General features: G+C 38.1%; 1 protein-coding gene across 8 annotated transcripts in view; it reads right to left on the bottom strand.

The window, feature by feature from the left end:
* Positions 1–22,694, bottom strand: part of SYTL5 (synaptotagmin like 5) — a 249,609-nt gene that overhangs the window by 134,410 nt on the left and 92,505 nt on the right. For all 8 annotated transcript variants that reach the window (XM_082610596.1, XM_082610593.1, XM_082610595.1 and 5 more), the window contains exons 3-4: positions 20,169–20,378; positions 282–394 (exon numbers count right to left, since the gene is read on the bottom strand). In XM_082610596.1, the coding sequence (XP_082466722.1) occupies positions 282–394; positions 20,169–20,378 (323 nt within the window). The remainder of the gene's footprint in view (positions 1–281; positions 395–20,168; positions 20,379–22,694) is intronic.

Genomic DNA, 22,694 nt, shown 5'->3' with positions numbered 1-22,694 from the left:
GTAAAATATTGGAAGTGCATTCAGGAAAAGACCCGTCTGTGATGAAGATAAATGCCTCCCCTGAAAATCTCAGTGTATCACATATGTGAAAAATCACTGTGGATTTTATTTTCTACCGACTTCCTCTTCCCTTGTATGAATTGCAGATTTAGATTTCATGCCACTCAGTTTTGAAATGACCCAAGGGATTCAGGAAATTCAACTGTTCGCATTTGCTACATAATATAGGGAAGTTATTTAGACTGCCAAAATGAAGATTAAAACAGTTTTGCTTTAGTTACCTGGACTTCTTAAGATGGACTGTCGGACAACATCAGTGCCCAGAACACTGACGTGCTTGAAACGCTTTGCCTTTTCTTCAAAGAACCATTCACCAGTTACAATCCTTAGCTGCCTACTCAAAAGACAAGAGGAGAGCATTGAAATTCAATTCTTTAGCCAAATAAACTCTCAAAAATCCTTAATTAAGTAAAAAATAGCCAGTTATTTATAGAGTCTATCTCAATCTTTGGAGTATTTTATGGTGGTTATAATGGCCACTATTAGTTGCATACGTACTATGTACCAGGTATCTGCTAATTGCTCTTCATACTCAGTATATTTTTATCCACATAACAACCCTCTGTAAACATTATTATCCCCATTTTATAGATGAGGAAACTGAGACTTAGAGCAATAAAATGATGTGTCTCACACGTAAAGCCAGGATCCCATCCCAAGCAGTCTGGCCTATAACTCAAGTTCTTTTTTGTTTTTTTTTACATTTATTTTATCCAAGTATAGTTGATTTATAAAATTGTGTTAATTTCTGCTATACAGTAAAGTGATTCAGTTATACATATATATACATTCTTTCTCATATTCTTTTCCATTGTGGCTTATCACAGGGTATTGAATATAGTTCCCTGTGCTACACAGTAGGACCTTGTTTATCCATTCTATTTATAACAGTTTGCATCTGCTAATCCCAAACTCCCAACCCATCCCTCCCCGCTCCCTTGGCAACCACAAGTCTGTTCTCTATGTCTGTGAGTCTGTTTCTGTTTTGTAAATAAGTTCATTTGTGTCATATTTTAGATTCCACATATAAGTGATATCATATGATATTTGTCTTTGTCTGGCTTACTTCACTTAGTATGATAATCTCTAGATCCATCCATGTTGCTGCAAATGGCACTATTTCATTCTTTTTTATGCTATAGCTCAAATTCTTAACCACTGCATCAGTGGGTAAATAATCTTTAATGACAACAGTGGGCAACAAATGAAGGTTTTGAATTATAAAGAGGCCATGATCAGACTCTGTTTTCTTTCTTTCTTTCTTTCTTTTTTTTTGGCCATGATGCACAGCATGCAGGATCTTAGTTCCCTGACCAGGGATAGAACCTGTGCCCCCTGCAGTGGAAGCACGGAGTCTTAACCACTGGACCAGCAAGGATGTCCCAATCAGACTCTGTTTTAGCACGATACCTTGATGTAATATAATGACTGAGTTAGAGTAAAGAGAGAATGGGACAAAGAGACAGGTTGGCCATGGCAACAGTCCAGGAGAGAGATGGCAAAACCCGAGCTAGGGCAATGGCAAGACTAATAGAGAGGAGGAGACAAATTAAAAAAGTAGGTGATAGAAGGACCTGTCTGGGTTTCACAATCAATTGAACGTTGAATGTGGAAAAGAAGGACCTTTGAATAATCACACCCATCTGCAATGGTTACACAAACCCTTTACCCCAGTTACACAGACCTATTTACCATTCTCAGAACATGGCCCATGTTCACTTACTACTTGTCCCAACACCTCTATGGAGGACTGTAATGGAAAATGATGAGGTTGAAAGGTAGGATTGGGTCACATAATGGGAATCTCTGAATGTCAAGCTAAGGAGTTGGAATGCCATTTTGGAGGCACTAGGGAACTCTGGCAGTTTTTCTAAATTTCAGGTTGAATCAAAGAATCTCTGGAGCATTGTAAGGGGGAGAAACCAGAAGCAGGAAGGCCAATGAAGAAGTTATTGCAACAGATAGGATAGGAAATGATGAAGATGTGAATCAGGGTATCATAGGGGCAAGAAGTGAAAAGAAAGATAAAGATACTTGGGCCACTATGAAGCAGATAGGTTAGGGGGTCCCTGGAGAAAGAGAACCAGGAATGGCTTTCTTGACATAGAACCCATTTTGGCCTAAGCTATTCTGTGATCTGAGCCTGGCTAAAATACTTGCCCTGGAACAGGTCTCAGTAATTAACGATCTTAAGGGAAGGAATGCAGAAACTAGGGAGGAGCAGTCAAGAAACAATAGTGCAGCCTTGGGGCAGGGTCCTGGTTCCTCAAGGAATATACATACTATCTCTCAGTTCTGCAGGAACTAAGGCCCCCACCCAGGCGGAGGATGGAATGATAATGTTGACCCTCCTGACTTCAATCAACTGAAGCTTGGACTCTGTCAACTTGCCCCAATTCTATGCTGAAGCCCCCTCATGAATATGCATGTACCCTTAGCTTAAAGCTTCCCCAGTTTTGCTGTTGGGGAGACACTCTTTTGAGAACGATCCCTGGTGTTCTCCTTATTTGCTGCAAGTAATAATAAATACTTCCTTCTTCTCCCGATCTTTGGCTTGGTTGTGTCTATTGGTTCAATACCCACCAAGAGGCAAACCCAGTTTTCAGGTAACAAGTGAGGATGAAAATCAGCAAGATCGGTGACGAGTCTGACATGGTGGCTGAAGCAAAGCAGCTAAGAGTCAAATAGAGATTTCCAGCCCTAGAGTATTATATCCATGAGATTCAGTACCTGGTTGGACTTAGAAATTAACAATTGGATCTTAAATATAAAAAAAAAAAATCACTCCAGAAAAATATGTCAATTTGTTCTCCACAGCAATTATCCTGAAATACTACTGAATGTAGGAAACAAAGGTAAGTTATCTATGAAACCCAGTTCTACTACTGGGAAAAAAGTGAAAATGTCATCCTTGGAGCAAATTATTCATTGAATGACCACAGCATGTACATCTCAAATTTCCTCTCAAGTGGCTAGATCATCTATTGAGAAGCAAGGATTATTGGATTAGTTCCAAAACTGTATAAAATACACCCAAACTGAATACTTGAATGGGTTAAATTATTTCTGGATACACCTTAAGTGATCTAGACTTATATACATCAGTACTTACATTGGAAATCTACATGGTAATTGTTCAATTCTAAATTCTAAAGATGTTGCCTCTAGATTCCTGTCCCTTAATTATTCAATCAAATGCTAATCTAGGTACTGCTGTGATTGAACATTGCAGAGGGAACTGAAGTTACCTATCAGCTGACCTTAAAATAGGGAGCTTGTCCTGGATTATCTGGGTGGGCCCACTGTAATCACTGAGCCCTTAAAAACAGAGGAATTAGAAGAGGAAGGTGGATACTGAGATGCTGCAGAATGGGAAGTCAGATTCCAAACGTGAGAAGAGGGCTCTGAGATGCAGAGGTCCATATGCAAGGATCAGAGAGAGAGGCCTCTCGGAGCAAAGGCTGGCTCTTAGCTAACAGCCAATGGGGAAACAGAAGCCTTGTTCCTACAGCCACAAGGAATCAGAATCTGCCCACCAAAATGAGCTTGGAAGTGGAATCTTCCCAGAGCCTCCTGATAGGAGTTCAGCCAGTAGACACCTTGATTTCAGCCTAGTGAACCGAGAGTAGAGAAAGCCAAACTAGACTTCTGAGCTACAGAACTGTGAGACTGAAACAGAGCAGGACCCTGTGGGGCTCCTGGGCATGGAAGCCTTTCTGTTGTTTCTTGTTTGCAGGGAACAGACTCCAGCCTCTGTGACCTTCCCTGAGTTCCAAAGGGCAGATTCGAACAGTTGCTAATCAGAGGAGGGAGGAGATACAGAGACAAGGGAGGAGCAGTCAAGAAACAATAGTGTAGCCTTGGGGCAGGGTCCTGGTGCTCCCTCAAGGGATACACATAACAGTATCTTTGAGCTCTTTACAGAACTAAAACCCCCAACAAATGGAAGATGTTAACATTGTTCATTCCAGAGAAGACCACCTGAGGCCAGATTAAAGGAACCAGAGAAGCTCATCAAGAGACTACCTGAGGCCAGATTTAAGGAGTGCAGGCCCTGCACACACCCTAATCTTAACAGCAACCCTGTCCTTGAACCACTGCTATAAACCTGCTCACCAAATCCTCTCAGGTTGGGACAACAGTTCTTCAGGGGCACGAGTCTGCTGTGTCCCCCTTTTCCTGGTAAAGCAATAAAGCTATCCTTTTCTACTTCACCCAAAACTCTGTCTCCAAGATTCAATTCGGCACTGGTGCACAGAGGCCAACTTTTCAGCATCAAGATCATATATTTACATTATTCTAAGCTGCTAAATTGTGGCAATTTGTGATGGTGGCCACAGAAAACTAATAGAATCATTAAACATAAAAACCTATTTGTTTTAGTATTCAACTCAGGAAATAACTGCACAGGTTCTAAGAAGATACCTATGAAAAATTCAGAGGAACAACAAGGCAGAGGTAGGCAAACTATGGCTTGTGGGCCAAATTCACTTCACTACCTGTTTTGTACAGCCTACGAGCTAGAGATGGTTTTTACAATTTAAATCGTTGGGGAAAATAAAAAGCAGAATATTTCATGACATGTGAAAATTAATATGAATTATACTCAAAATTCAGTGTCTATTAATAAAGTTTTATTGGAACACAGCCATGCTCATTTGTTTATGTATTGTCTCTGGCTGCTTTTCTGCTACAACTGCAAACTTGGGGAGTTACAGCAGAGACCACAGTGCCCACAAAGTCTAAAATACTTACTGTCTGGCATTTTATTTTTTAAAAAGTTTGCCAACCTCTGCAATAGAACAAAGAATTGACACAAAAAGAAACAAGAGCAAGGGGAATAATACAGATCAGCGATAGAGAACCACCTAAGAGAGGCATGCCAAAGCCTCAGCTCGTATTTTCTGTTTGTTTTAGTTGGTTTTTTTGTCTTTGTTTTTTGGTATGTTCTTGAGATATAGGGTGAGGTGGATGGCACATCGATGGCCGTTTCATGTGTGACAGGGGAAAGAGGGCCACACCAGGTCTACATGCCCCAGGAAATGGGCCTCCATATCACCTTTACCATATATGCCTAGAGCTGCCAACACCTAACACAAATAAGATCTTCCCAGAGTTGTTAGTCATTACTTCTTGCTATCCTTATAAGAACAATAACTATAATCCTTATATTTGCTCGACTCAGATATGGACTTGAGTCATTTGTCATTTCAGAACTCTGCAACATCAGAACAATCTCTTGGGATTATGCCTTTGCCACCTTCTCAAGCCCTGGAAGTAGATGGAAGGCTTAGCTGAAGAACAGGGAACTAATACTGAGTCAGCGTGTACCATGCACCAAGTCACGTTAGCCACTTTATACATGACACCTAGAATCCTCACTATAAGCCATAAAGTAGCTATGTTATTCTCAATTTGCAGATAAGGAAATCAAAGCTCACAGAGGTTAAATAACTTGTCCAAAGTTATACAGTATTATGACAAAAACAGGATTTACACCCAAAGACCTTTATATTTGGCAAAATTGTCAGTAAAAAACTTGCAGCTGTCAGGTATGACAAGGCTTTGAGTAAGGGTGAAAACGTACAGAAGCCAAGGAATAACATGTAGCATTTCATATGATGGGCTATGATTGTGTGTGTGTGTGTGTGTGTGCATATACACGTGCCTGCAAGTGTGTCTCTGTGTTGGGGGCAGAGTGATAGGAATAAAGGAGGGGTAAAAGAGGAAAGAAAATAAACATGACACCCACTATAAAAGTTATATTCTTCTCTGCCACATCAATCTAATATTTCAGAAATACAAGGCTCAGAACAGACGATGTGTTTCCTATAGGTCATACTCTAAAGAGTGAGTTTGACTGAAATTGAGTTACACTCATTATTTGTGATAAATGATTACTGAGTATTCAGAACTTGCTAGGCCCTAATTTTAACATTAAACGCTTGGGACTTCAAACTTTCACTTGGAAGCTTATTTAAATGTAAAGTCAAGTTAACTTTTCCTTAGATTTACAGGGGAAAAATAGGTAATCTTATCCTAAAAAAGAAGAACAGTGACCAAAAGACTCATTTTCTTCCTTTATCTTCTACTAGGGACCAGAGACATCTGAGAGAAGACACGCTTATTAGATATGCTGAAATAAGATGAGTTTTCTTATTATTATTCATAAGGAAACTAGAATTATTTATAAATTTATACATTACACATCAAATATTTATTGCATTCCTACATGTGTTAAGCCCTGTGTTAAGGCTAAGAGTACAGATGTGAAAAAGACAAGGATCCTGGCCTTATGGAGATGATGGTATATATTTATTCCTTTCTTTCCTTCCAACAGGAAAAGTAAAAAGAAACCCCTAGGCATATTATGGTGAAACTGTAGAACACTACAGATAAAGAGAACATCTTAAACACAGCTAGAGAGGGGGAAAAAACAGATTACATACAGAGGAATGATGATTAGGATGACAGTTGACTTTCAGTAGAAATAATGAAATCCAGAAGCCAGTGAAATGATATCTAAAAAGTTCTGAGAGAAATAACTATCCATCTAGAATTGTATATCCAGAGAAAACAGTTTCAAATAAGAGTAAAACAAAGAAATTTTCAGTAAAATAAAAAGTGAGATAATTTACCATCAACAGAGTTTCACTAAAGGAACTTCTAAAGACTGTACTTCAAGAAGAGTTAATTAAAGTAGATCTGAGATATAAAAAGGAATGGTGGGGCCTCCCTGGTGGCGCAGTGGTTGAGAGTCCGCCTGCCGATGCAGGGGATACGGGTTCGTGCCCCGGTCTGGGAGGATCCCATATGCCGCGGAGCGGCTGGGCCCGTGAGCCATGGCCGCTGGGCCTGCGCGTCCGGAGCCTGTGCTCCGCGACGGGAGAGGCCACAACAGTGAGAGGCCCGCATATCGCAAAAAGAAAAAAAAAAAAAAAAAAAAAAAAGGAATGGTGAAAAGTGAAATTGGTAAAACACATGGATAAATCTAAACAAATGTTGATGTAAAACAAAAATGATAATATCTAAATTGTTGAAATGAAAATAAGGTATGTCTAAAACATAGGACAAAAAGTATATACAAGCCAGGCTGATGATATTTGGAGTTTAAGAATACCAAGTTCCTTTTACTGATTAGAAGAAGGCTATAACTAATGATTTATAAAATTAAATATGAATATTGTGATTTCCAGGGTTACCACTAAAAATAAAAATTCATATAAAATCTACACTAGTAGAGAGGATAAAATGGAATGAGAAAAATATAGTATTTCAATCCATAAATATAAGTAAAAGCAAATATTACAGTAATCACAATACAAATGTAAATATTGCAATTACAATGAATATAAGTAGACTAAACTCTATAGTTTAAGAAAAAATATTGTCAAATTAAACTTTAGCAATTATATATCATATATGCATAGCATGTATATGTATATATAGCACATTATATATACAGCATATATGTATAGCAAATATTTAAATACATATAACATATAATTTAAAATAGCAGATACACTATATAGAGTGTCATCTTAAGCATATGGACACAGAAAGGTTGAAAGGTAAATGGTAAAAAAATATATACCATGTAAATATTAACCAAAAGAAACTTGATATCGTTGTATGAAGAGCAGACAAAATAGACCTTAAGGCAAAAGCATTTCTAGAGATGAACGGGGTCATAAAAAAACACCTTCAAATCAGTAAAGACTAACAGCCTAATAGAAAATTTGGCAATATATAAATAGTCATTATCACAGAAGAGGAACCCAAAACAGCCAGTAAACATATGAAAAGATGCTCAACCTCATTAGTAATCAGAAAAATTCAAATTAAAATCATAATAAGATATCCATTTATATCTACCAGTTGGACAACAATTAAAATTTTTCATGATGCCAAGCGTTGGTAAGATGGTAGAGGAAACTTTTATACAATGTTCGTGGAGTTTAAATTGGTACAACGATTATAAAAAACAACTTATCGGGCCTCCCTGGTGGCGCAGTGGTTGAGAGTCCGCCTGCCGATGCAGGGGATGCGGGTTCGTGCCCCGGTCTGGGAGGATCCCATATGCCGCGGAGCGGCTGGGCCCGTGAGCCATGGCCGCTGGGCCTGCGCGTCCGGAGCCTGTGCTCCGCAACGGGAGAGGCCACAACAGTGAGAGGCCCGCATACCGCAAAAAGAAAAAAAAAAAAAACTTATCATCTTATAAGGCTGAAAATGCTCATACCATTTGCCCTTCAGTTTCATTCCTAGGTGCACTCCTTACGGGAGTCTTCTCAAACATTTTTGGCAGAGGTCACAGTAAGAAATACAGCTGGTTGCCAGAGGGGAGGGGGGCGAGGGGATAAGTGAAATAGGTGAGGGAGATTTAGAGGGTACAAACTTCCAACTACAAAATAAATGATTCAAGGGGATGAAATGTACAGCATGGGGAATATAGTCAATAATAATGTAATATCTTCGTATGGTGACAGATGTAAACTAGACTTGTTGTGCACCAGGAACTAACACAGTGTTGGAGGTCAATTACACTTCAAAAAAAACCCCAAACACATAGAAAAAGAGAACAGATTTGTGGTTATCGGAGGCGGGGGATGGGGGAAAGGGGAATTGGAAAGAAAAAAGTATGTTTTATACCACAATCCAGAAAATAACTACACACACACACAAGTATATATATACTTACATACATATAATTTTATGTATACTGACATTTTGTTTCCTTTTTTTCTTAAATGCTGGCATGACCCGCCAATAGGTCATAACTCACAGTTTTAAAAACTTTACCCAAGGAAACTCTTGTACATGTTTGTTAGGCCATATGTACAAGAATGTCATAGCAGCAATTTTTTGTAACATTATAAACTAAAACAACAAAAATCTCCATCAACAAGAAAACAGATACATTATAGAATGATACAACAGTGGAGATGAACGGAATGGTATTCACATAAACATGGACAGATTTCACCAAAAAATGTTGAGTCAAAAGAGTCACAAAGCTTTTGCACAGCAAAGGAAACCATAAACAAGGCCAAAAGACAACCCTCAGAATGGGAGAAAATATTTGCAAATGAAACAACTGACAAAGGATTAATCTCCAAAATATACAAGCAGCTCATGCAGCTCAATAACAAAAAAAACCAAACAACCCAATCCAAAAATGGGCAGAAGGCCTAAATAGACATTTCTCCAAAGAAGACATACAAATGGCCAACAAACACATGAAAGAATGCTCAACATCATTAATCATTAGAGAAATGCAAATCAAAACTACAATGAGATATCATCTCACACCAGTCAGAATGGCCATCATCAAAAAATCTAGAAACAGTAAATGCTGGAGAGCGTGTGGAGAAAAGGGAACCCTCCTGCACTGTTGGTGGGAATGTAAATTGATACAGCCACTATGGAGAACAGCATGGAGGTTCCTTAAAAAATTAAAAATAGAACTACCATACGATCCAACAATCCCACTACTGGGCATATACCCTGAGAAAGCCATAGTTCAAAAAGAGTCATGTGCCACAATGTTCATTGCGGCTCTATTTATAATAGCCAGGACATGGAGGCAACCTAAGTGTCCATCGACAGATGAATGGATAAAGAAGATGTGGCACATATATACAATGCAATATTACTCAGCCGTAAAAGAAATGAAATTGAGTTATTTGTAGTGAGGTGGATGGACCTAGAGTCTGTCATACAGAGTGAAGAAAGTCAGAAAGAGAAAAACAAATACCGTGTGCTAACACACATATATGGAATCTAAAAATTTTAAAAAAAGGTCATTAAGAACCTAGGGGCAAGACGGGAATAAAGACACAGACCTACTAGAGAATGGACTTGAGGATATAGGGAGGGGGAAGGGTAAGCTGTGACAAAGTGAGAGAGTGGCACGGACATATACACACTACCAAACGTAAAATAGATAGCTAGTGGGAAGCAGCATAGCACAGGGAGATCAGCTCGGTGCTTTGTGTCTACCTAGAGGGGTGGGATAGGGAGGGTGGGAGATGCAAGAGGGAGGAGATATGGGGATATATGTATAACTGATTCACTTTGTTATAAAGCAGAAACTAACATACTACTGTAAAGCAATTATACTCCAATAAAGATGTTAAAGAAAATACACACAGTATGATTTCAATTTCTATAGAATTCAAAAATGAAAAATTAGAAAATATATTACTTAGGGATATATCCAAGTAGACAGTAAAACCATAAAGTAAAGCAAGGGAATAAAAATGCAAAACAAGAATGCTCTCATTCTTAAACTGGGTGGTGAATACACAGATATTCTTTTTATTATTGTCTAAACAGTACATGTAGAGTGTCTTGATATGTATGACACTTCCATATTTTAAAAAATCCCTCTAGTTTATGTAGGTATTAAGATACTAAACCACAGTGAACAGAGCATTCTAAAAAAAAAGGGGAGGGCTCTTGTATATGATTAATAAGTGACTGAAAATAGCATGTCAAGGCGCTCAAAACAGCTTCTTACCACCCCCAAACTCTGTGGGTCAGTGTGGGATTACTCTGATGTGCATCTTTCCCTTGTAACTAGATTACAGAAATTTGTTAACTAGGATTGATTTTGAAATGACTATGTGGCAACTGCCAATACCCATGAGACCAAAAGATCGCCAAGAACAAGTTGAGATTTTTGTTCATTGCAATGAAGGAAAACACATGCCATGAAGAACCACAGGAAGTCTCAGTAAGAGGGCGTTTGAAAGGATTTAACATAGAATTTTGGGTTATGTTAGGTAATTATGGGGAGAGTTCAAGGCAACAGGGATTTGCTCTAGATTAGGTGATGTCAGGAAGTGGGGACAATGCTATGACTGGTATCTTAAGTTTCATCAAGAAGATGGGCCAACTAGAAGAAGGCTAAAGCTGTAATTGGTAAGGAGGTATCAGGAAATTCACATTAGCCAAGAGAGGGGGATGTCTGATACTTTGTGGCTTGACCAGTCACCTTGCTTTGGTCTCTGCTTAGACAAGATTATGAAGTATTCTTATTTTCTCTCACTTCATCCTGGTTGCAGAGTGATCGTGTGGGAGCCTGCTGCTCTGCGGTCGTTTATGTCCACCAGGAGAACACCACAGCCTGCCTGTGAGTGCCAGATCAGCTCCCAGCAACATCAAGGCCCACATGTAAATGTCAGATCAGTTTCCGGATGTCAGGAGCTGTATTTCAATTCCTCATAACAAAGCACTATATATTCCCTCCTGCACTCTCTGTGTGTGTGTTCCAACCATTGGTACTATCTAAGTTACTGAGACTAATAGTTTGTCTATTTCAGATATATTTCATCTATTTGCAGTAATCACTACAAATTCATCAAAAACACAACCACCAGGTTCCTCCTTTAAAATTACAAAGACTTTCACAAGGACATACAGCAGCACGAAATGTCACCACATGGCATGAATATAAATAAGATCCGCTCATCAACATCATATTAGAACTATTTCTTTTTTGGGATCTCTGTCATGTCACTTTTATCTTAGGGGTCTTTCTGAGTTCAACTGAGGTGCTAATTAGGAAAAATGATCATTATGACTGTCTTTGTGTTGCATGGCAACTGCCTCAGCTAACATAATCATGTGGAATTTTGTAGGTCTCATTAAGATAGCAACATGAACTAACTGGCTGTGTCGGGGGTCCCTTTCATTCTGTTTCTATAGAGTTACTTTTAAAACTAAACCAACAGCAACCAACTTGGTAAAACCAGAAGGGGTTGGAGAAAATATCAAGGGTTCCTCAGCCCATTGTAAGAGGGAGCCTCCCTCTATCAGTCCTTGCTGTAATCGTTTTCAGTGCTACAGCAATAAAATCTCTTTACTTTTATCCACTCCAAGGTAAATGACAATAAAGGTTGTATTTCCAACTGATTAGAGAATAAGTCACTTTCTGACTCATTTCATCTCTTAGAGGTCAGGGTGGTAATTTCAATTTTATGGTCTATTGAACACGGAGACAGCCCACTGGCGCTGCAGCATTCTCTCACAACAAATAAAGGACATCCACTGCCAATAAAATATCATTCACACTTCCTTTTTGAAAACCACTCCATGAATAGCAAACAAGATACTTCCAACACTGACAGATACTCTCTGAGATCACGTAGACTCATAGCTGGAATATTGAAGAAATAATGGTCTCTGTTTCCAGCTTTAAAAATGAGGAGGGATTTTGTTTATATCAAGTTAAACACTCATCGTGTACATTTCCAGCTGTCACACATGCTACAACTATAAATTGTTGTCAAAGAGGTGTAAGAATCAATGAAAGCTCTGTTTCTTCCTCTACTTTGAGACAATGATGTAATAAACTCATCTTCCTCCTTAGACTCTGAAACCACTGAGGGTAGTCCATTTTTTATTCATCTTTGTATCCTTATCCTCTAGTATACCAACAGGTTATCAATAAATGTTGTAGGAAGGATGGATGGATGGGTCAAAGGATAGATCAATTGGATAAGTGGATAGTTGGGTTTATTAAGTTATTGTTATACCAATAAAAGAAGTACAAGTGATTCAGAAGTTCTGTATTGATGCATTAACATCTCCTAAGGAGAACACAGAACCTTCAATTTGTTATTATTTATTCTAACACCCTTCTGACAACAACTTGCCTTATATCTTTCAGTGACAGCTGGAAATTTACTCTGTTCAGAGGGCAAATGTATTTGGCACGTCTCTCGTGTGTGTGTGTGTGTGTGTGTGTACGTACGTGTGTGTGTTTTAATTCCATTCTCCTGACAGAAGAAAACCACATTTGTTCCATAACTTGCTTAAGCCTGACATGCTTTAAGTGGGACCCTGCCATTTATTCATTCATTCATTTATCCACTCATTTGCTTATTCATCCATCCATCTAATCATTTAACAAATATTCATTGAGTACCTGCCATAGGGATTCTTTTAGGCACTAGAACTACTTCATTGAACATTATAGATTAAAAACCCTGCCCTCATGGTTATGAAGCTTATATCCTAGTGGAGGAAGAAAGATAATAAACAAGATAAGTAAAGTATATAGCATATAAATATTAAGGGGAAAAAACACAGGAAGGGGTTATGTTAGTTTGGGTAGGCTAACTTCCATAACAAACAACTTGCAAATTCCATTGACTTAACACATTAAAAGTTTCTCTCTCTACATATAACCTAATGTTGATCTGAGAAGATTTAGGGGAAATTTTGTGTGAATTAGACCCGCAGTTACCATCCATACTGACTAGCAGATGAGTTGATGGCAAAACTTTCAATTAGCAATGCATGGATACACAAGCCCCTTGGGTCTTGTATTGAAAAGAATGTTTCAGTAATTACAACTGGCATTTAGAAATTAAAGACAAAATTACTCTCCCCATACAGCAGCTTGAGGCAACCCCTGATTGACTGAAACGCCCATGAGTCACAGTCCCTAGTTACAGTTGTCTGAGCAAATGAGGGTCCAGGGTGTAGGGAAGAGGTAAACAGTAATGGAATAAAAAATGGAAATGATTAAATACTAGGGATCAAATAAAATAATACTTTTAAAGAATTGAGGAAATAGTTATTGAGAAATTCCTTAAGTCCTCAGACCCTGCAATTGGAAGGTCAGTCATTTGTTAAAATCCCATTTCCTTTCTTCACTGCCCTGAAATGGCAAACCACACCTTGGCAGAGTTTGGTGGGAAAAGAGCTGGGTGGAAAAAACAAACAGACAAACTTTGATACTTATTCAATCCAACTCTACTAACACACATTCTATCCTCTTAGTGTTCTTATTTCCACTATTTATAATATATAAAATCAATCATCTATCTTATCTAATAGGTATATTTTGAGACCTTGTAGGACTCTTCCCTAGGAATAAATGTGATCCAAAAACAGATCCGCTCTCTCAGGGACTAAGGCTCCAAGATGGATAAATACAAAGAAAATCACACCTAGGTACGGTATAGTAACTGTTAAAGATCCAATGGAAAAGGGGAAAATATTAAAAGTAATTGAAGAAAAATATCATTACCTTCAAAGGAGCAACAGTATATTGACATCTGATTTTTTAACAGAAACACTGGAAACCAGAAACCGACGGAATAATATCTTCAAATTACTGAAAGTTAACAACCTCTAACCAAGAATTGAATAAGCTGGCAAAAACATGTTTGGAACTGAGTGAAATAAAGCCATGCTAAGAAAAACAAAACTTGAGAGTATTTATCACTAGGAGAACTTACACTAAAGGAAATGCTAAAGGTTACCCTTTAGGCAGAGGGAAAATTATTCCAGATAGAAACACAGAGATGTAGTAATAAAAAATATAGAGCAACAAGAAGGGTAACTATGTAGTAAATTTAAGTGAATATTGACTACAAAATAATAATATCTTGTGGGATTAAGTATGTTATAGACTGAATATATCCCCCCCACAATTCATATGTTGAAACATAACTCCCAATGTGATGGTATTTGGAGGTGGAGCCTTTGGGAGGTGATTGCTCCCCTTATAAAAGAGACCCCAGAGAGCTCCCTTGCCCTTTCTGCCATGTGAGGACACAGTAAGACTATAGCTATGAACCAGAAAGCAGACCCTCACCAGACAACAAATCTTCAAGAACCCTGATCTTAGACTTCCCAGTCTCCAGGACTACGAAAAATAAATGGCTGCTGTTTAAAAGCCACCCAGTCTATGGTGTTCTGTTACAGCTGCCTGAATGAACTAGGACAAGCTATATATATCTATAAGTATAAATACATATGTGTGTATATGTGTGTGCATAGATATAGATAGACATACAGATATTTAAAATATACAATACCACTAGGAGGGGAGTAAAGGGAATTAAAGAGTCTTAGGTCCTGGTATTGTCTTGGAAGTACCAAAAGTACTAATTAATATTAGATTTTAACAAGTCAAGAATGTATGTTGGGGCTTCCCTGGTGGCGCAGTGGTTGGGAGTCTGCCTGCCGATGCGGGGGACGCGGGTGACGCGGGTTCGTGCCCCTCCCGCATGCCGCGGAGCGGCTGGGCCTGTGACCCATGGCCGCTGGGCCTGCGCGTCTGGAGCCTGTGCTCCGCGGCGGGAGGGGCCGCAGCAGTGAGAGGCCCGTGTACCGCAAAAACAAAAAAAAACAAAAAAAAACAAAAAAAAGAATGTATGTTGTAATCTCTAGAGTAATCTTTAGATGAGTGATAAATAATGTATAGATATTAGGAGATAAATAGAAAAATACTTAGACAACCTAAATGAAGGCAAATAAGTAGAGATAAAAGAACAGAATAGATGGGACAAAGAGAGAATGAGTAAATGAGAGGCAGATTTTAAGTAAAATATGTGAGTTATTTCATTACTACAAATGGAACATATATACTAATTAAATGACAACTGTCAGACTAGATTTAAAACATGTGCATGCAATTATATGCTGCTTACAAGAGACACACCTTAAACATAAAGAAACAGAGAGGTTGAAAGTAAAGAATAAAGAGGATTTACCAAACATACACTAGCCAAAGAAAGCTATTGCAGCCATACTGATTGCAAAGTAAACTTCAAGGAAAAAATCATAACTAGAGATAAGGAAAGATTTTTCATAATTATAAAGGTTTCTGTACATGTGTAAAATCTCATAATTCTAAATATTTAAGCACTCAAGACTCTAACTTCAACATTTATAAAGCAAATATTATCAAACTAAAAGGAAAAATAGAAAATCCACAATCATTATTGAGAGAGGTTAGTATATATTTCTCTCAATATCAGACAGACTATGTAGATAAAAAAATTAGTAGGGATATGGAAGATTTGGACAACACAATTAACAAACATCATTAAAAGACATAACTAGGATACTCAAATCAATCCTGCAGAATTCATTTTCTTTCAAGGAATCAGGAAATATTTAACAAAACTGACCATATTCTGGGCCAAATTTCAAATACTGAAACCACACAGAGTATGTTCTCTGACCACAGTGGAATTAAGCTAGAATTCAGTATCAAAAAGGGATACAGAAAATCTCTAGGAAATTATAAATTAAGAAAGACAATCATAAATAATTCATAGTTAAAGAAAAAGATGATGATGGAAATTAGCAAATAGAAAGAATAAAATGAATATCATAAAAATAATTGATATGTGTGGGATGCAGCTAAATAAAGCAGTGAAAACAGGGAAATTCATAACCTTAAATGTATATGTCATAAAAGAGCAAAGGCTGGAAAATCAAGTATCTAAATATCTGAATCAAAAAATTGTTAATCAAAAATAAATTAAATTCAAAGAAAGTAAAAGAAAAGAAAGAGCAAGGAAGAAACCAATAAAACTGAAAATATACAATATGGCAAGAAAAAAAGATATAAGTATTAGAAAAGATAGTACAATTGTGCAGAAATAAAATCTGAAAGGCACCACAGAAACTGTTATAATTAAAAAGTGAATTTAACAAGATCTCTGGATACAGATGAGACTACCCAAATCAATTCATATTTCTACATATCAACAATTAGAAAACAAAAAATTTAAAAGCATACTATTTACAATAACATAAAAATCAAATACTTGGAATAAATATAATAATGTATAAGACCAGGAAAACTATAAAATATTATTGAGAGAAATTAAAGGCAAATAAATGAAGGGGCACATAGTGTTTGTCGACTGAGAGACTAAATACTGAAAGATATCAATTCTCTCCAGAAGTATCTACTGATGTAATGCAGTCCCTATAAAAATGCCAGTAGGACTTGTTTTCTGGAAAGCTGATTCTAAAACATATTTGAAAATACCAGAGGCCAATAATACTCAGGGCGTTTTGAACAAAAACAAAAAAGTAGGAAGTCTACTGGATATAAAATTTTATTATAAAGCTACAATAATGAAAATAATGTGTCATCAGCACAATGTTAGGCATAATAGAGTGTTCAGAAATGATACTTGATTTGTGAAGGTTAACACTGTACAACAGTGAAAAAATAATCTTCAGTGAATGGTGCTGGGTCAAGTAGATACCCATATTAAAATATGAAAATGAATCCCTAACTAACAGCATATACAATCTAGTTGGAACTGATTTTTGTAAGTGTAAAGATAAAAGCTAAAACAGTAACAATTACAGAAGATCACATGGGAGAATATTTTCATCATTTGGGAGTTAGAAAAAGTTTTTTTTTTTTTTAAAACAGAACACAGAAAAAAAATCCCACTAATCTCATATAGGAAAAGATGAACAAATTGAGTTACGAAAACTTAGAGATTTCTGTTAATCAAAGGCACCAGTAAGAGAACAAAGAGGCAAATCAGAAGTTGGGAAAAAATATCTCCAACACAAGGAACCAACGCTGTTTGTATGTAGGATATATAAAAACTCCTTCACACTAGTCAATAAAAGACTGACAATCTAATAGAAAAAAAGAGACCTGAACTAGTACTGCACAGAAAAGGACGTTCAAATGGTCAATAAACATATGAAAATATCTTCATTCTCAATAGTAATAAAGAAAAATGCAAAGTAATCTACTACACACCCAACAAAATTATGAAAATAGAAAAACAAAAAACAGGGTTGGTAAAAATATAAAGTAATCAACTTCCAGGCATTGCTAGTGAGAGGATAACCTGGAACAACCTGTAAGTTATAAAACAGTGAAAATAAGTAGACAACTGCCAAATGCAACAAAAATGGATGTCTCACAAACACGCTGTTGACCTAAAGTACTTAGAAACAAACAAACACACCCTGTATGAGTCAATTTAAATAAAATATAAAAACTCAAAGTTAATCTATAGTGTTAGCAGGATAGTATTTATACCTGGGGAATAAGAAGGGACTAGTGTTTGTGAGGAGGAAGAAGAAAGGTTTCTGGGGTGTTAGTAATGTTCTATTTCTTCACCTGAATGATAGTTACACAGAAATTGTGATAATTTGCAAAGCTGTACACCACTGCTTCTCAACCCCAAGTGACTTTTGCTCTTCAGGGGACATTTGGCAATGTCTGGAGGAACTTTTCATTGTTACCACTGGAAAAGGGCAGAGTGCTACTGGCGTCTAATGGGTAGGGATGCTGCTAAACACCTTACAGTACACAGGACAGCCCCTCCCTCCTCCACAAAGAATCATATTGTCCAAATTATCAGTGATGTTGAAACTGAGAAATCCTGTTGTACACTTGTCATTTGTGCCCTTTTGTGTAAGTTAACTCTAGTTTTTAAAAAAAGCCAAGTGCATGTTTTTTATTCATAAACAGAAAGGATGCTAGCCTCTTTCCAAGTTTTCCTCTTTCTATTCATTTGCTTCTGGTTAATTTGATTTGTTGTCCTCTAGTGGTCACTAAGGGTGGAGAGGGACAAATGCTCCTGCAAAATTGTATACAAGCAAAACTGTAATTGAGGAAATTCTGTCCATTAATTATTTCCTCTATAACTCATTATTTGACTATACTGGAAGAACCTTTATATCCAACTCTGAAATGCCAAGTAAAGGGAAGCAGAATTGGAGAAAGCATTATCCCACACAGAAACAAATTTTCTAGGAAGAGTCCAGGGTCTAAAAGAGCAACTTCTGCATTACTTACATGAGTCACAGATGTATCATGTTTCTTTTAAGTAGAAAGCAAAATGCATTATTGATACTTTTCTGTACATGTATATGGAGAAATATCCAAAGTAAATACTTTGATTTCATGGGAAAAACAGGAAGGTACCCAGGATTATTTCTGCATCTTGATTTGCAGATGACTAAACTCAGTTTAGAAAAAGAATACCAATATCAACAAAAGCTACGTTGCAACACATTATGTCAATGATTCCATCAGTGCTCATTCCCCCAGATCTGGTAAATGATGTTTGCCAATAACTAAGAGGCAAGTATGAAGAGGAATCTATGCGAGACAAAGAACTGAAGATGGTTGCTTAGGTAAATCAAAGTAATGTATCCAAAGAAAGTAATGAGATAACTTAAATGGTTCATTTCTTTAGAGCTGCTTATCTCAATGTAGTGTGGAAACATAGTATGAATTGCTCAATTTATGATCAATTTTATGAAAAAGTACAGGAGAAATAACATTGGTTAAATAATGCAATCAGTGAACACAGGAGACATCAATAGAACACAGTCGTCCTCATTCAGAGAAGTTGGAAATGAAGGTCACTCACTCTCACTACTAAACTATTCACTTTTCCTCCTAAGATAGCATCTTAACTCCTATAAGAGAATGAGTTAGTGAGGATAAAAGATAAACCAAACCCAACCAAACCAGGTAAACCTGATGTGATGCCAGCATCCCCGACCTCAACCGCAGGAAAGAGAGGTCAACATGGAGTTGCCTTGAGATGAGATTATTAGGTACTATCCAGAGCAGAAGAGATGAAGGGACCTTGGGAGGGAGAAAACATACCAGTTGATCCAGGGTCAGATTTCTTAAAAGGATGGAGTTTGGCATGCCCAAGGAGTAGTAGAGACCTTATGGTGCTTGGACTCCAGTTTAACTGAACTTAGAAAACAATGACTCTTGATTTGCACCCTGGCTGGCAGAGTGAAACCCACAGCCATGACATTCCCACAGGCTAAACATGGAGGCAAATGATAAAGCTGTCTCCCTTCACCCTTTCTCAAGAACTAGGTTGGGAGGAAATTCAGGGGCTACTTCAGCTGATGTGAAGAGCAGGCTGGATATTTCATACTCATCTTGCCAGTCACCCCAAATGTCTAAGAATGTCTCAAGGGCAACTGTCTGTGCCTTCTGAGAAGCCATGTGGAGCCAAGTGTGGCTCTAAGAAAGCCAGAGGGTGGTTTTCAGATGCAGCAAGAGACCATGTTCTGTGAGGCTTCCAGTTGTACTGTGTTTTATAGTTTTAAAAAATAAGCATATTGTTCCATTTTTGTCTGTTTGTCCCTCCCTCTCTCTCTCTCTGTCACACACACACACACACACACCACACCCTGCCAAGGCAGTGCTGAGCCTGTGGCTGGGCTACACTTTTAGTTCTACTCTCCATCCCTACCTTTTAAATACTCTTCTTCCTTCCTGCTTTCCCCACTCCAAACCCTTCAGTCATCAAAACTGACTTTCCACACAAAGGCAAGAAACTCACGCGACTTTGGCACAGACGGTGCACCGCCAGCTGCCATCAAGGCCTGAGACACGGCACTGGCTGCACACTCTGAGTGAGCAGGCCTGGCACGGGTCTCCGCGGTCGAATATCAAGCCCAGGTTTCTCTGACAGTGAGGACAGACCCTGCTGGTCTCTTGCTGAGTCTTCCCACTTCTACGTTTTGCTTCCAAGAGTTCATTTTTCAGCTTCCTGGAAGAAGAGAAAACAAAAATCACTTTAAAATACCCCAAAAACAAACCAGAGGAGCAGAGCTATCTTCATTTAAGGGGTGTTTTCATTTGGAAGAATATTGGAAAGAATCAAGGAGTTAGAGTCAAATGACTGAAAAAACACAATTTCTCCCTCCCGAACCAATAATCCTTTGATCTCAGTAGTGGAAAAACATAATGTTTCTGTTTTACTTTTGACATCTTCCACTAGCACTACTATTTTGCTATTAGTATTTATTTACATTCTACTCTATCTTCTCCAGGGTATCCTTGATACCATAACGTGGGAACACAACCCCAGTCTACAGGCATGCACAATACCATGTTCTCTCCAAGCCTAGATATATTACATGAGACAAGAGTGTGAAATCAAGCTTGGCAACATGGGTACTTTCCTTAAGTGAGCCAATGAAGAGTTTGCTGCAAAGACACTGTCCATCATTTCAGGTCGAAACGCTTCCGCTAGCATATGAGGGTTTCCAACAATTTCCACTGATCTGGGGGCTCTGATATCAGATATGCCTTTCTTTGAATACAGGTTCCATCATGAATTAGTTGTTCAACCTTAAACAATGATTTACCCACTCAACTTCAGTCTCTTCAGTTCTAAACTGGGAGTAGTAACATTCTACTGGAACTGTTTTTTTTTTTTTTTTTTTTTTTTTTGTAGTACGCAGGCCTCTCACTGTTGTGGCCTCTCTCGTTGCAGAGCACAGGCTCCAGACGTGCAGGCTCAGCGGCCATGGTTCACGGGCCCAGCCACTGCGTGGCATGTGGGACCTTCCCGGACCAGAGCACGAACCCGTGTCCCCTGCATCGGCAGGCAGACTCTCAACCACTGCGCAACCAGGGAAGCCCAACATTCTACTGGGACTGTTTTTAAGATTAAATGAGAAGATGCTGATCTTGAGAACGAAAAACGGAGCTGGAGGAATCAGGCTCCCTGACTTCAGACTACACTACAAAGCTACAGTTATCAAGACAGTATGGTACTGGCACAAAAACAAAAATATAGGTCAATGGAACAGGACAGAAAGCCCAGAGCTAAACCCATGCATGTATGGTCACCTTATCTTTAATAAAGGAGGCAGGAATATACAATGGAGAAAAGACAGCCTCTTCAATAAGTGGTGCTGGGAAAACTGGACAGCTACATGTAAAAGAATGAAATGAGAACACTCCCTGACACCATACACAAAAAACAACTCAAAATGGATTAAAGACCTAAATGTAAGGCCAGACACTATCAAATTCTTAGAGGAAAACATAGGCAGAACACTCTATGACATAAATCACAGCAAGATCCTTTTGGACCCACCTCCTAGAGAGATGGAAATAAAAACAAAAATAAACAAATGGGACCTAATGAAACTTCAAAGCTTTTGCACAGCAAAGGAAACCATAAACAAGACCAAAAGACAACCCTCAGAATGGGAGAAAATAGTTGCAAATGAAGCAACTGACAAAGGATTAATCTCCAAAATTTACAAGCAGCTCATGCAGCTCAATGTCAAAAAAACAAACAACCCAATCCAAAAATGGGCAGAAGACCTAAATAGACATTTCTCCAAAGAAGATATAGACCTAAATAGACATTTCTCCAAAGAAGATATACAGACTGCCAACAAGCACATGAAAGAATGCTCAACATCATTAATCATTAGAGAAATGCAAATTCAAACTACAATGAGATATCATCTCACACCAGTCAGAATGGCCATCATCAAAAAATCTAGAAACAATAAATGCTGGAGAGGGTGTGGAGAAAAGGGAACCCTCTTGCACTGTTGGTGGGAATGTGAATTGGTACAGCCACTATGGAGAACAGTATGGAGGTTCCTTAAAAAACTACAAATAGAACTACCATATGACCCAGCAATCCCACTACTGGGCATATTCCCTGAGAAAACCATAATTCAAAAAGAGATATGTACCAAAATGTTCATTGCAGCTCTATTTACAATAGCCCGGAGATGGAAACAACCTAAGTGTCCATCATCTGATGAATGGATAAAGATGTGGCACATATATACAATGGAATATTACTCAACCATAAAAAGAAACGAAATTGAGCTATTTGTAATGAGGTGGATAGACCTACACTCTGTCACACAGAGTGAAGCAAGTCAGAAAGAGAAAGACAAATATCGTATGCTAACACATATATATGGAATTTAAGAAAAAAAAATGTCATGAAGAACCTAGGGGTAAAACAGGAATAAAGACACAGACCTACTTGAGAATGGACTTGAGGATATGGGGAGGGGGAAGGGTAAGCTGTGACAAAGCGAGAGAG

This window comes from Mesoplodon mirus (assembly GCF_964341445.2).
Source record: "Mesoplodon mirus genome assembly, chromosome: X".
In the NCBI taxonomy this organism is placed as follows: domain Eukaryota; kingdom Metazoa; phylum Chordata; class Mammalia; order Artiodactyla; family Ziphiidae; genus Mesoplodon; species Mesoplodon mirus.
Note: the sequence above shows the minus strand (reverse complement) of the source record. Positions and strands in the feature narration are given on the sequence as shown.